Source organism: Ranitomeya variabilis, chromosome 1 (genome assembly GCF_051348905.1).
Source record: "Ranitomeya variabilis isolate aRanVar5 chromosome 1, aRanVar5.hap1, whole genome shotgun sequence".
NCBI lineage: Eukaryota > Metazoa > Chordata > Amphibia > Anura > Dendrobatidae > Ranitomeya > Ranitomeya variabilis.
The window spans coordinates 63,550,206-63,564,001 of NC_135232.1; the positions used below are offsets into that span (position 1 = coordinate 63,550,206).

The window sequence follows — 13,796 nt, forward strand, 5'->3', positions numbered from 1 at the left end:
TAATTTAAATCAGAGCCCCAGAAGAAGCCAATGAACTGTAATTTATGAGCTGTCAAAGACTGAAAAATTCCTTTTGACACTCTGTACTTTCAGTTATTAAAGCCTTTCCTGCGGGGTGATAGAGAAATTCTACAAGGATCCTCGTAACACAAAAGCCAGACACAGAAAGCCAAGGGAGGAGTCATAATGATGTTTTCCATCGTGAACCCTTTATTTTTCCCCATTTAATCATTTCACCTGCTCACCTAACTCTCCATCAGATTTAAAGGGGGGTAATAGTAACGGAAGGGTAGTCAGAGGAGACGCAATTCAGTCCTGTGACCCTAAAACAACAAAGAGAGAAGATGTAGAGCTTTCTTTACAGGGTCTGATCACAGTGGAGAGGGAGGGCTGGTCTTCATGGTCAACTCAATCCGTAAAAATCAGGTTGCCACCTGGATGTTAACTCTCTCGGTACCTAGCAGATTTAGTTCTGTATTTCTAGTAAAATATATGGTATGACTCCATAAGTTTCACCTATACAGACATCTAGTGGGCAAGTATAAAAGAGTCATAAGCAAATCAGTTTTCATAGTTACATAGGCCGAAAAAAGACCTCGGTCCATCAAGTTCAACCTTTCTCCACCAATTGTACATTTTGGCACCAATTTAACTATAACCCGCAATGTTATGAGCAATAAAGAAATCATCCAGCCCTTTTATAAAAACTGTTCTAGTGTCGGCCATTACTACCTCTTATGGTCGGGCATTCCACATTCTGACTGCTCTGACTGTAAAGAACCCTTTCTTGGTTAGCTGCCGGAATGTCCTGTCTTCCACCCATAGTGAGGGCCCCCTGGTCCTCAGTATGGTCTTTGGAAGAAATAAGTCATGCGCCAGTGTTTTGTACTGACCACACATATATTTATACATGTAAATGAGGTCTCCTCTGAGGTGTCTTTTTTCTAAGCTAAACAAGCCCAACTTTTCCAACCTCTCATGATATGAGAGGCCTTCCAGCCCTTGTAATGAATTAGTTGCTCGTCATTGAACTGATTTTAACTTCTGAATATCCTTTTTAAAACGTGGAGCCCAAAACTGGATCCCGTATTCTAGATGTCGCCTCACCAGTGATTTATAAAGGGTTAGTAATACATTAGGATTGCTGGATTTTATCTCTCTTTTTATACACCCTTAAATCTTGTTTGCTTTTGCAGCTGCTGCTTGATATTGAGTGCTGCTGCCAAGCTTACTTGTAACCACAATAACCAAGTCCTTCTGTTGATCTGTAGTCCCATGTATACTCCCAATTAATGTATATGCAGCAACAGGAATACTTCATCCTAGGTGCATTACTTTACATTAATCTACATTAAATCTCATTTGCCAAGTGTTTGCCCATTCAGTCATCTTATCCAGATCATTTTGCAATATTGCAATGTCCAGGTCAGATTTTAGTATCCTACATAGTTTGGTGTCGTCAGCAAAGACTGACACTTTACTCTCAATCTCATCCACAAGGTCATTAATAAAAAGGTTAAAAATAATCCATCCTGGCACAGATCCCTGCGGTCCCCACGACTGACTATATCCCATTTGGAGAATGTACCATTTATGATGACTCTTTATTTCCTGTCATTTAGCCAATTCCTTACCCATCTGCATATAGTTTTCCACAGTCCTTGCTTCTGTGGCTTTAGTATAAGGCTATTATGTGGTACAGTATCAAATACTTTTGCAAAGTCCAGATAAATCACATCAGCCGCATTACCTACATCCAGATTAGCACTTACCTCCTCATAGAAACCCAACATGTTGGTTAGACACAAATTATTCTTCATGAATCCATGCTGGTTGTCATTTATTTTATTATTTTCTGCAATATATTTCTACAGGTAATCTCTTATAATGCACTCAAAAACTTTGCCCACTACTGATGTCAGGCTTACCGAATGGTAGTTGGCTGGATCCACCTTCTTACCTTTCTTAAATATCGGTACCACATCAGCCATCCTCCAATCCAGTGGCACCACCCCTGTTACAAGAGAGTCTAAGAGTATATGATACAGTGGTCTGTCAATTACCGAGCTCAATTCCCATAGTATCCATGCATGAATGCTATCTGGACCAGGGGATTTGTCAATGTTCAATTTTCTCAGATGCCGGCATACTTCTTATTGGTTTAAACTAGTTATATCAGATGGTGAACTTTGTTTTTTGCCTTGTTGAAAGATCCCTGGAACATTCAGTTCATTGGTGAACAAGGATGAAAAGTGCCTGTATAATATTTCAGCCTTTTCCTTGTCCTCTATAATTATCTTGTTATTATCATCTTTTAAGGGGCCAATACAGCCGCTGTTTTTTTGTCATTAATGTATTTATAAAAAAATGTGGGGATTTATTTTAATGTTGTTCGTGATTTGTTTCCCTGTGGATAACTTCTCTAGCTTGACTCCTTTTTTACATTTCTTGTTGAGAGTGATAGACCTGAGTTATCTAGGGAAGCCTGTGACATCACAGAATGATAGACTTGGGTTATCTAGTGAAGCCTGTGATGTTCAAGAATGATAGACCTAGGTTATCTAGGGGAGCCTGTGATGTCACAGAATGATAGACCTGGGTTACCTAGGGAAGCCTGTGATGTCACAGAATGATAGACCTGGGTTATCTAGGGAAGCCTATGATATCACATAATAATAGACCTGAGTTATCTGGGGAAGCCTGTGATGTCAGAGAATGATAGACCTCAGTTATCCGGGGAAGCCTGTGATGTCACAGAATGATAGACCTGGGTTATCTAGGGAAGCTTGTGATGTCACAGAATGATAGACCTGGGTTATCTAGTGAAGCCTGTGATGTCACATAATGATAGACCTGAGTTATCTGGGGAAGCCTGTGATGTCACAGAATGATAGACCTCAGTTATCCGGGGAAGCCTGTGATGTCACAGAATGATAGACCTCAGTTATCCGGGGAAGCCTGTGATGTCACAGAATGATAGACCTAGGTTATCTAGGGGAGCCTGTGATGTCACAGAATGATAGACCTGGGTTATCTAGGGAAGCCTGTAATGTCACAGAATGATAGACCTCCGTTATACAGGGAAGCCTGTGATGTCACATAATGATAGACCTCAGTTATCCGGGGAAGCCTGTGATGTCACACAATGATAGACCTGAGTTATCCGGGGAAGCCTGTGATGTCACAGAATTATAGACCTCAGTTATCCGGGGAAGCCTGTGATGTCACATAATGATAGACCTGAGTTATCCAGGGAAGCCTGTGATGTCACACAATGATAGACCTGAGTTATTCGGGGAAGCCTGTGATGTCACAGAATGATAGACCTGAGTTATCCGGGGAAGCCTGTGATGTCACAGAATGATAGACCTGAGTTATCCGGGGAAGCCTGTGATGTCACAGAATGATAGACCTCAGTTATCCGGGGAAGCCTGTGATGTCACAGAATGATAGACCTGACTTATCCAGGGAAGAATTGCAGAGAATTTTGCATCTTGATCACAATTGCACATCAGCATAGTTTTTCTCTTATTTCACCTGTAGTTTGGAAATGGAAGGTCATAGGATTCCACAGATAGTAGTTACATTAGAGAGAGCACAGGATAGGCACAGTTACTCATAATGTATTGCTGTTATTTTGTGCGCATGGTTAAAGCCCATCAGAAGTCACATTTGTGCCTCTTTGCTTGAGGACCTCAGGTTGCAAAATGGACAGAGATGAGGGAATCTTGTGCCAGACTCCAGCATAAGTGGAGAGCTCATCAGAGGAATGTGCCATTCAAAAGCAATAAGATGTGTCATGCAAGGGTGTGCATGGCTCATTTAGATCTGCCCCAGGGGTACTGTAAGGTACCAAGAGTCTTACAAAGTGTAACTGAGTAACTTCAGGAGCTACAAAGCTCTTTTAATGAACCATTTCCTCTGAAGCCCTGAGGTGTCCGTTCTCTGCTATAATACTTTGAGAAATCACCATGCAATAAACAGTTCATCTAGGAGATCTAAAAACATTAAATGGATAAACTTTACAAGTTGGGGATTGTTTATTGAAAACACGAGGAATAGAGAAACTATCTAGATGTACACTTTCTTGAGGAGCCTCTTAACTTCAGAGGGTAAATACCAGAATGCATCACCTTGGCGCAGACGGCGAGTCTCAAACATGTTTTCTTCACTATTACTAATTCATAACTTTTATACAACAGGAGCTTGAATACTTGTGGGTTGCTAAAAAAAATCTGAGTGAGAATACACTGATTGAACATACGCACAGTTGGATTAGTCTACAAGGGTAATGGATGAACCCCTCAGTGGGTCCAGACTGAGATATAATAATTAGCTTCAAACAGGTTGATCAAATGTCCTGCAGAAGACATTTCCAATGGGGTCTACTTACAAAGTCATGATGGAGAGTGGACCCTTGGACTCATTTTATCTGGTGGACACAAGAAAGCTGAGTCCGACATGGCACTGTTGTGTAGTAGAACAGTATAATTTTGTGTAGAGGAGAAGGTAGGGAATAAAAATGTAGCCGAAGGAAGAGGAAAGTTGAAGGCTTAATATGTATTCCTGGTTCAGAATGTCAACATACAACTGGAGTTGTTTCTTGAAGTTCTTCTGAACCTTTTGACCATGAGTTGTTGAAAAGCCACAACTAGTACGCATCCACTTCAACTTTTTTTCTAATGCAGAGGTGGCCGTCTGCTTAGATAATGTAAAGCTGGTCAAACACCTTAGATACCTTTCGATTGAACACTTGTGTCTTCAGACCCTCATGTATACATGGTTCTACTTGTGCTCACAAAAGGGAGAGAGGAAAAAAAACATTGCCAGACACCTGTGTTGGTAGCTTATCAGCACTGAGATCCAAAAAATAACAGAAGTCAGAATTCGACATGCCAGACTCTTCTTCTCACCTTCTGCCATTGCAGAAGATATGGAACTTTGGAATGGTTCAAACAATCCAGCTGTAATCGTTGGGTTAGGCTGTCGCCCATCTACTGCTTATTACCACCTTAGGACAAACTTTGTGTTGACCACACCAAAGCCTCGAAGAAAAAAGTAATCAATAACCAAAACAGAGCTCAAATAGTAAGAAATCATAAAAAGGGATCTTATTGGGAATAGCCTGAGTACAGAATATCAGAAAATATGTGCTATATTGTAAGAGTCTAGTGAATCTCACAATGTACCTTGATATAACGTTATATTACAATCGGCAAGAAAATGTGATTCGATGGGAAATTCTTCGCATATCAGAGACATTGACAATGTGTGAATTACCATTAGATCAGGAGCAATGTCTGCCTCCAGCTGTCCACCTACCTTCAGCCAGCACAATGGATCTAAATTTCCTCTTGGAAAAAAAAGGAAATTAATTTAAAATACTACAAAAGCATTGAGAACAGAGCGTGGCGTGTGCACACATGGTTCGGAAGAGTCTGTCATATTTTTTATGCTATTAATTATTGATGCCTCATAATTAAAGAACCTAATATATATCTTATTAGGACTCAAATTGGCAAAAGAAAATATATAAATAGATAAATAAATAAATAAAATATTAAATAACAAAATATGAGATTTAAAAAATAAGCAAAAAATAAATTCTTAACAAATTTTTAGGAATTACACCCATGTCCAAGCTCTTTCTGCATAGATTCACAATCAGCAGAGTAGAATTCTTACTGATACTATGTTACGCTTTTTTATAATAATAATAATAATTTTCATTTATAAAACGCCAACATATTCCGCAGCACTTTACAATTAAGCGGGGACATGTGCAGACAATAAATTCAATACAAGTTAAGACAATTTAAACAGTGACATTAGGAGTGAGGTCCCTGCTCGCAAGCTTACAATCAACAAGGAAATGGGGGGACACAATAGGTGAAAAGTGCTCGTTATTTCAGGTGTGGCAATGATAATAAATAGGGATTTTCATATAAAGCTGCATGATCCGGTCATCAGCCCGTGTGTTTAAGTGCAATAGTCCAGTATCAAGTGCAGTTATCATGTGCATGGAGGGTGTGGAGACAGAAGAATAGTAGGGTGCAGATTCAGAATAATATTTGGAAGGAGGGAACAGGGCAAAGTTAGTTTACTGAGTAGTTGGTGTGGTAGGCTTGTTTGAAGAGATGGGTTTTTAAAGCACGCTTGAATAGGTCGGGGCTAGGTATCAGTCTGATCATCTGGGGAAGTGCATTCCAGAGAGCTGGCGCAGCACGAGAGAAGTCTTGGAGACGGAAGTGTGAGGTTCGGATTATGGGGGATGCTAGTCTTAGGTCGTTTGTAGAACGGAGGGCACATGTAGGGCGATAGACAGAGATGAGAGAGGAGATATAAGGCGCTGCAGAACTGTGGAGAGCTTTGTGGGTGGAAGAGATGAGTTTATACTGGACCCTGTAGCGAATGGGTAGCCAGTGTAATGACTGGCACAAGATGGAGGCATCGGTGAAGCGGCTGGACAGAAATATGACCCTGGCTGCCGCATTCAATATTATGGATTGGAGAGGAGAAAGTTTGGTAAGAGGGAGACCGATCAGAAGAGAGTTGCAGTAGTCCAGACGAGAATGAATAAGAGCGACAGTAAGAGTTTTAGCAGTTTCAAAGGTGAGAAAAGGTTGGATTCTGGAGATGTTTTTAAGATGCAGGTGACAAGAGCGAGTGAGTGATCGGATATAGGGAGTAAAGGAAAGTTCTGTGTCGAATATGACCCCAAGACAGTGGACATGCTGCTTGGGAGTTATGGTTGAACCCTCCAGGGTAATTTTGATGTTGGGTAGAGTGAGGTTAGTAGAAGGGAGAAACACAAGAAGTTCCGTTTTGAAAAGATCTAGTTTCAGATAGAGGGAGGACATGATGTTAGAGACAGCAGACCAGCAGTTCCAAAAGACTTTAAAAAATAAAGGGGATGTCTAGGACTTTAACATTGATGGCCTATCCTTAGGATAGGTCATTAATGTCTGATCAGTGGGAGTGTGACACCTGGCACACTAGCCAATCAGTTGTTATCCTCCTTTGTGGTTGTTCTCAGTTCTGGCTAAACATTTGTTCTCCTGAATAATGGATGTATTTATATTAAATGCTGAATGCTTAGATAATAAGTTATTTAAAATGGGTTTTCTGAAGCAGACAATCATTTTAAAGGGTTATTCCCAAAATAGGCTGTTGGATAAGGAATAAATTACTGATCACTTGTTGTCCAACCACTGGGATCCCTAGCACCTACCTGTGTGTTATTCACTGTCTATGGGGGTGCAATAGGAAGCCAGGCTCAGCGCTTGGCTATTTACGACAGTCCCATAGACAGTGAATGGTCTCGAGGTTGAGTATGTGCAGTTTCACTCCATTAAAGATGGGGCTCTACAGAACCTGCTTCCTGGTGTGGGGGTTTCAGCTCTCTGGCAACTGCATGGATACACATAGGCAAAGGGGTTTTCTTAATCAAAATAAAATGATTGTCCTTCATAAACTTTACAGCTCCAAAATGAAAACAGCCTTTCTTCAGCACAAATGAATAACAAAACAGTCCGCTCTCTCTAGGGAAGGCAAAGTCGTTGAAATGGTCTCACCAATTTGTTATTACAGGAACCTCTCAGGCTGCAGTACAGACTATCCACCAACTCTGGCTTTGTCCAGCTTCAGCACACTAGAATTACCTGAGCTAGACCAGATGCATTTTATGAGACCAGTAAGATCAGGACTGGAGTATGGGAGCGACCTTTCCCACCCAGGCTCTTCTGGTCACTCCTAAAGCCCGGATCCAAAATCCAGTCAAAATAAAACCATCTCAGTAACACATACCTGCCATCCAGGACCTTACCTTCTGTTTTATTAAACTGGGTTTCAGAGCCCCATTCTCTGGATTGTTTGGACACTCAGCCTTTGAATGCCCAACAAACAATAAGTTTTCCAATCTCCTAAGGAATGTTTGTGTCTTATTTTTAACAATTTAAAAAATAAGATGGAAAATCTCCTTAACTCAATATTTGTGTTTCTGAGCTTAATCTTTAATATGAACCGGATCGATTCAGCAGTGCAGTATGTTAACCGATCCAATACCCAAAACTTATCACAAAAAGATCAAAAGTCGTAGCCTCAAGAGCTTACAGATTAACGAAGAAGGTCTAAAATCATAAAAAGGGCAGGGGTGCGTGTTCTGAATAGTGGAACTGTCAAACAATGGCCCTCCTTCTGGGTCCTCATTGATGAATGTCCATAAAGGAGAGCCACTGCTGTGCAGAGTATCCTTCAGCATGACTGCTAATTCCTTATTTTGCTTCGCCTTTGTCCAATCGTGGTCTTTTTTTTTTTTTATAAAATCATGGCCAAAGAAACAGTTACAATCAGAGATCAGAAGTGTGTCATGTGCATACATATTAATTGGAGGCTTTAGATTTGAAGTGCATGGGAAAATCAGTAGACCCCATCAGAATGAGATACCCCTAGTAAATTCCTCCTTCTTTTCTTCCCTCTCGAAAGACAGAAATTGAATTTTTAAGCGCAGCGAACAAGGGATTAACAATTGGCAGGTCTTCAGCTCTTTGTCTCTTTTTGGCGAATCCTATTTAATCACAGACTTTAATATTAAGTGAGGTCTGGCCATGCTGCTTGTCTGGTCTCCGAGCGCGAATGATACAGGCTGAGATGAGGGAGATAGAACTTAAGTTGGAGCAATTGTAAAGAAGTGTTTCAATTACCCTTTCTGAAGTCTTGAAAAGCCAACTTTAATTTGATGTGAAAAGTCTACGAGGGCACATGCCAAGGAAAATCCTGTCTATTGTGTCCATGGCTCGGCGGCGTGGCTGCAATTACAAGCTTCTATTTTAGCTCTTCCATGGTTCGGCTTTGTGGCTGATGGTGGTTAATGATACGGTAGCCAAACCTCCACACAATAAGGGGGTCTACTGTTTGTTCTCTTTCAATTCTCCGATGAGAGGGAAAGATGAGAAATGTAATCTAAATTGCCATCTCAAAAGGTCTAAGGAACGTGTTTTGGCTTAGCGTGATAATTCGGTGGTCACAAACGCAAAGGCCAATAAGTTAACATTGAAGGAAGTCATGGAAAGAGTTGCCTTGGTGACTCAATAGACTTCGTTGCTGCTCCCCATTAATGGATTTGCTGCTACATTCTTCAAGGGCACATGTTAAACCTACACTTGTCCCCATAGGATACAATGGAGCAATTTAATGCTTAAAAGTACGATCCTTATTTACACTCAGAGCTGCCACACAGAAATGCAATTTTCCTTAAGTGTAATAGTACATAATCCTCCGTACTTGTACAGGGAAGGATTAATATAAACAGCTTATTCCCATTATTTGTATATTCATCTTGACTTTTTGGAAAAAAATGATACCTAATAATGCTCAATGGTTGCCATTTTGGATCTTATGTTCAAAGCCCCCGGAAACTGGGATTCCAGTGTATGACTCAATAGGTTATTAACTATAATGGTGCAGATGGCTTCCGTTGTACATCATTTTGGAGCGTATACGCATAGGTGAACACCCAGGCATAGTAGAATATGTCTGAATATCTGCCTCCAGTAGGTGTATGCATCCCAAAATCATGCACCACAGAGCACACACTGACTCTGTCGGAATCATTATAACCAATGGCCCCATCGGCACGTACACCTGAATCCTGTTTTGTGGTGGGTCCAGATGTAATTCCTAACAGGACCACTGAACGTGGGACAAATTGCAGTGTGGAAGCACCCTAATACTCCCAATTTCTCACTACACCATTTCAAAACCTTCAACACACGGCATTTCAAATGACAATGGTCACATATAGCATAAATATCTCCTAACAGAATATCACAAAAACTATTTTTTTTACAAAGCTGGTCATCTCGCCCTACTCATTGTTAAGAAATGTTGAGGCACCCAGGAGAGTACAGAAGGACATATCTATATGAACAGCATGTGATTGTTGGAAACAATAATATAAATTGATATTTTCCTCTTAAAAACGGATTGTCCAGAATTTAAAAACTTAAAAACAAAATAAAACAATACTCACCTTCTTCAATCCCTTCTACTCCAGTGCTGAAACTCCAGTGGTTCTCAAAATAATTTGTCTACTTCTCTAGAATGATGGCATCACGTCCAACCGTGTGACCTCTACAACCAATCAGTGGCCATAGCAGTGATGCTAGCATGTACGTCACATGATCACTGAGGTCAGTGATTGGCTGCAGAGTTCACATAAATGTTCAGGATGTCATTGCTGCAAGCAGCTTAACTAAAACTGATAAGAATGGTGTTAACTTTTCAGATATCCAAGTTATGTCTCAAGGAAAGTCTCCGAGCCACGCATGTAAATCAGTAGCCATTGTCATCCGGGGCTGGTTTTTGGAATAAAGCCCAACTTTCATCTGTCACTCCTAACAATCAGTCTAGGAAATCGTAAGATGGGAGAGTTCTATGTCTACCAGTCGGCCTCAGGTGTATCTTCTGAGGTCTTTGCTCTTGGAGATTAGTGAGACCGGTTGAGAGTGAGTTTTGTCTTGGAGCTCCTATAGCTCGGAGAGCCGATCATATATATTGGTTCATGTGCAGAACTGTCCAAATCTATTTTATGAACTCTGCAAGACAAATCAGGGTGAATTTATCACCTGAATTAAACTACAATTATCCTGTCACTTCGGTGCCTACAATACATGACTGCGGCCTGCTCTGAGATTATGATTTGCTTTAGCTAATTACAAATGAGTTAATTATCTCTCCATCTTCAGGAGATTGCTCACTCTGTGCAGGGAAGGAACATTCACATAGAAGGATCATCTGGAGGTCTCACCACTGGTCTCCACTCTTGGGTGACAGCTTAGCATTGAGCCTCAGAATATAAATTGTCAGAGGACTGGGCGCCTGTGCCTTTTACTTGCTTACTTACTTTACTTACGAAAACTCTTTTTTTTTTACTTTGATCAGCTGCACAAAGTAACTACATTACTTATATTAACAAAATGTCCCGTCAAAATGTTCTCATCTATTATCTATCTATCTATCTATCTATCTATCTATCTATCTATCTATCTATCTAGCATCTATCTATCTATTATCTAGTATCTATCTATCTATATATCTAATATCTATATACTGTATCTATCTATTATCTATTATGTATCTGTCAATTATCTATTTTCTATCTATCTATCTATCTATCTATCTATCTATCTATCATCTATCAATTATCTATCTATATATTATCTATCTATCTATCTATTATCTATCTGTCTGTCTATCTATCTATCAACCTATCTATTATCTGTCAACCTAGCTATTATCTATCTATCTATCTATCTATCTATCTATCTATTTATCTATCTATTATCTATCTATATATCATCTATTTATCTATCTATATATCATCTATCTGTCTATTTATTATCTATCTATTATCTAGATATCTATTATCATCTATAATATTATCTATCTATTATCTACTATCTACAGTATATATCTAATATCTATCTGTCTATTATCTATCTATTATCATCTATCTATTATCTATCTATTATGTATCTATCTATTATCTATCTATTATCTATGTATCTATTGTCTTTCTATATGTTATCTGTCTATTATCTATCTATCATCTATCTATTATCTATCTATCTATCTATTAGCTATCTATCATCTATCATCTATCTATTCTCTATATATCTCTCTATTATCTATTATCATCTATCTATCTATTATCTATCTATCTATCTATCTATCTATCTATTATCATCTATCTATCTATTATCTATCTATCTATCTATCTATTATCATCTATCTATCTATTATCTATATTATCTATCTATCTATCTATACATCTATGTATATATCTTACTTTCTATCAATTTTGAACACATGTTGCTTTGTCAGCGGTTCTTGTAAAATATGGTAAGCATCTCTTAATTTTGTTCCAGAAGACAGAAAACTTTTTGTGGGTATGCTGAATAAACAGCAGTCAGAGGATGACGTCCGCCGACTATTTGAAGCCTTTGGGAACATTGAAGAATGTACAATCCTTCGAGGACCAGATGGGAACAGCAAAGGTAGAATCGATGCAGCTCGGTTTCTACTTCATTACTATCTTTTGATAGAATTCTGTATTACAGCTCGGTTGACTGTCCTACTGGCAGATTCACATGTCGGCATGAGATTAGTATGTTCTGCTCATGTACAAAGTGTCCTTTAGGGAACCTGTCACCAGGTTTTTTTTTACATATAAAATAGGACCAGCACCTGTACGCCCTCTAGAATGCTGTATATCTGACCCCAATTATTATACTCACCTGCAAGGCTGTCGGGTTCGATGGGCGTCGCTGGTCTTGACCCGGTGCCTCATGTCTTCCTACAATCACCGTCTTCCTTCCCTCCTTCATGTGGATGACGTGTCCTACATCTTCCACACAGTGTCCTCCATCGTGGTCATGTGCAGGTGTACTTCTCTCTAAAAAGTATAGCAGTGCGCATGCGTCGACACTCTCTGCCCTTTCCCCGAGCATGCGCATTACAGTACTTTGCTATGCCTTCTGAAGAGTACAGAAAAGTACGCCTGCGCAGGAGCTCGATGGGGGAAACTGTGTGGATGACATAAGATGCGTCATCTACATGAAGCAAGAAGGAGGACGGCGGCCACAAGAAGAGAGGAGGCACCGGATCAAGGCCAGAGACGTCCATCAGACGAGGTGAGTATAATAAAGGGTCCATTTTGGGTTGCGCAGAACGCATTGGGAACATATATTCAGCATTCTAGAATGCTGCCTATGAGGGCGTACAGGTGCTGGCCCTACTTTATATGGGAAAACCCTGGTGTCAAGCTCCCTTTAAAGCCTGGGAAACATAAAAATGGTATATATTCATTTTTGGGGCACATCCAATGTTCAGCTATATATCTTGTAAGCTTTGATTGTTTCATCAAGCTGTGGAAATTAGATAGAAAAACACAACGCCCACAGACTATTCTATTTCAGTGAATGAATCACATCCTGAATTGTTCGTGGACAATCAGAGATCACCAGATAAATCACATCTAATGAGGGTTTAAGTACCATTATAAATATGGATCTCGACAAAGATTTTATATTCAAACTTTCCTTTAAGGAGCACCTCACAGCAAGATGAGGGCCCCACACTAGGCATTAAAAACGGATCTTCTCACCAATACCAGACTACGAAAAATTCCCCATGACTGCCGTTTAATGATTTATTAATATAGATTAAATAGTACCGGTCCTGCCAAAATTTAAAAAAATTAAAAATTGTGGGTATGAGTACAGTTCATGCCTATCTACCGTTTTCTCTCAAAAGCCACAATCGCAGGAAACTAGGATACAGTTGTGTTCTTTCATTCCTGGGCTCGATATATCCGAAGATGAACAGCATGAGATAACCAGCTTTGGAAAAAAAAAAAACATCATTTTTCAATACTCTGTCAGGAGATGTTGCTGCTATGCGTGTTTCCATGTGGCCAATGGTTATGCTGTGAATTGCAGCTTGCTGAGCGTTTTTCCAAGCATGTTGCAACATCGCATTGAATTTGTATCATAAGAAACTGGAGCGCTTAACTAAAAGTATGTAAAGGTAATAGTGGACACATATGTATGAATTACACTCTATGGGCTACTTATACATTAAAAGGGGAGTCCACTTAAAACAAATTATCACCTATTAACAGGATAGGTTGTAACTTGTCTATGGATGACTTGCACCCACACCAATCGGCAGAACTGTGACACCTGTGCTCCATTAATTCCCTGTGTGTCCGCTGAGCACTGCGCTCCTCTTTTTCC

The 13,796-nt window shown here is 39.8% G+C and overlaps 1 protein-coding gene across 29 annotated transcripts in view; it reads left to right on the forward strand.

The window, feature by feature from the left end:
- Window positions 1–13,796, forward strand: part of CELF4 (CUGBP Elav-like family member 4) — a 1,364,246-nt gene that overhangs the window by 1,122,881 nt on the left and 227,569 nt on the right. For 16 of the 29 annotated variants that reach the window (XR_013221177.1, XR_013221171.1, XM_077284096.1 and 13 more), the window contains exon 4: window positions 11,928–12,056. The exons of 5 other annotated variants lie outside the window; for them this stretch is intronic. Coding sequence is in view for 19 of the 24 variants with exons in the window: in XM_077284096.1 (XP_077140211.1) it covers window positions 11,928–12,056 (129 nt within the window). In the remaining 5 variants the exon portion in view is untranslated. The remainder of the gene's footprint in view (window positions 1–11,927; window positions 12,057–13,796) is intronic. 8 more of the 29 variants (XR_013221173.1, XR_013221179.1, XR_013221181.1 and 5 more) reach the window with 1 other exon arrangement.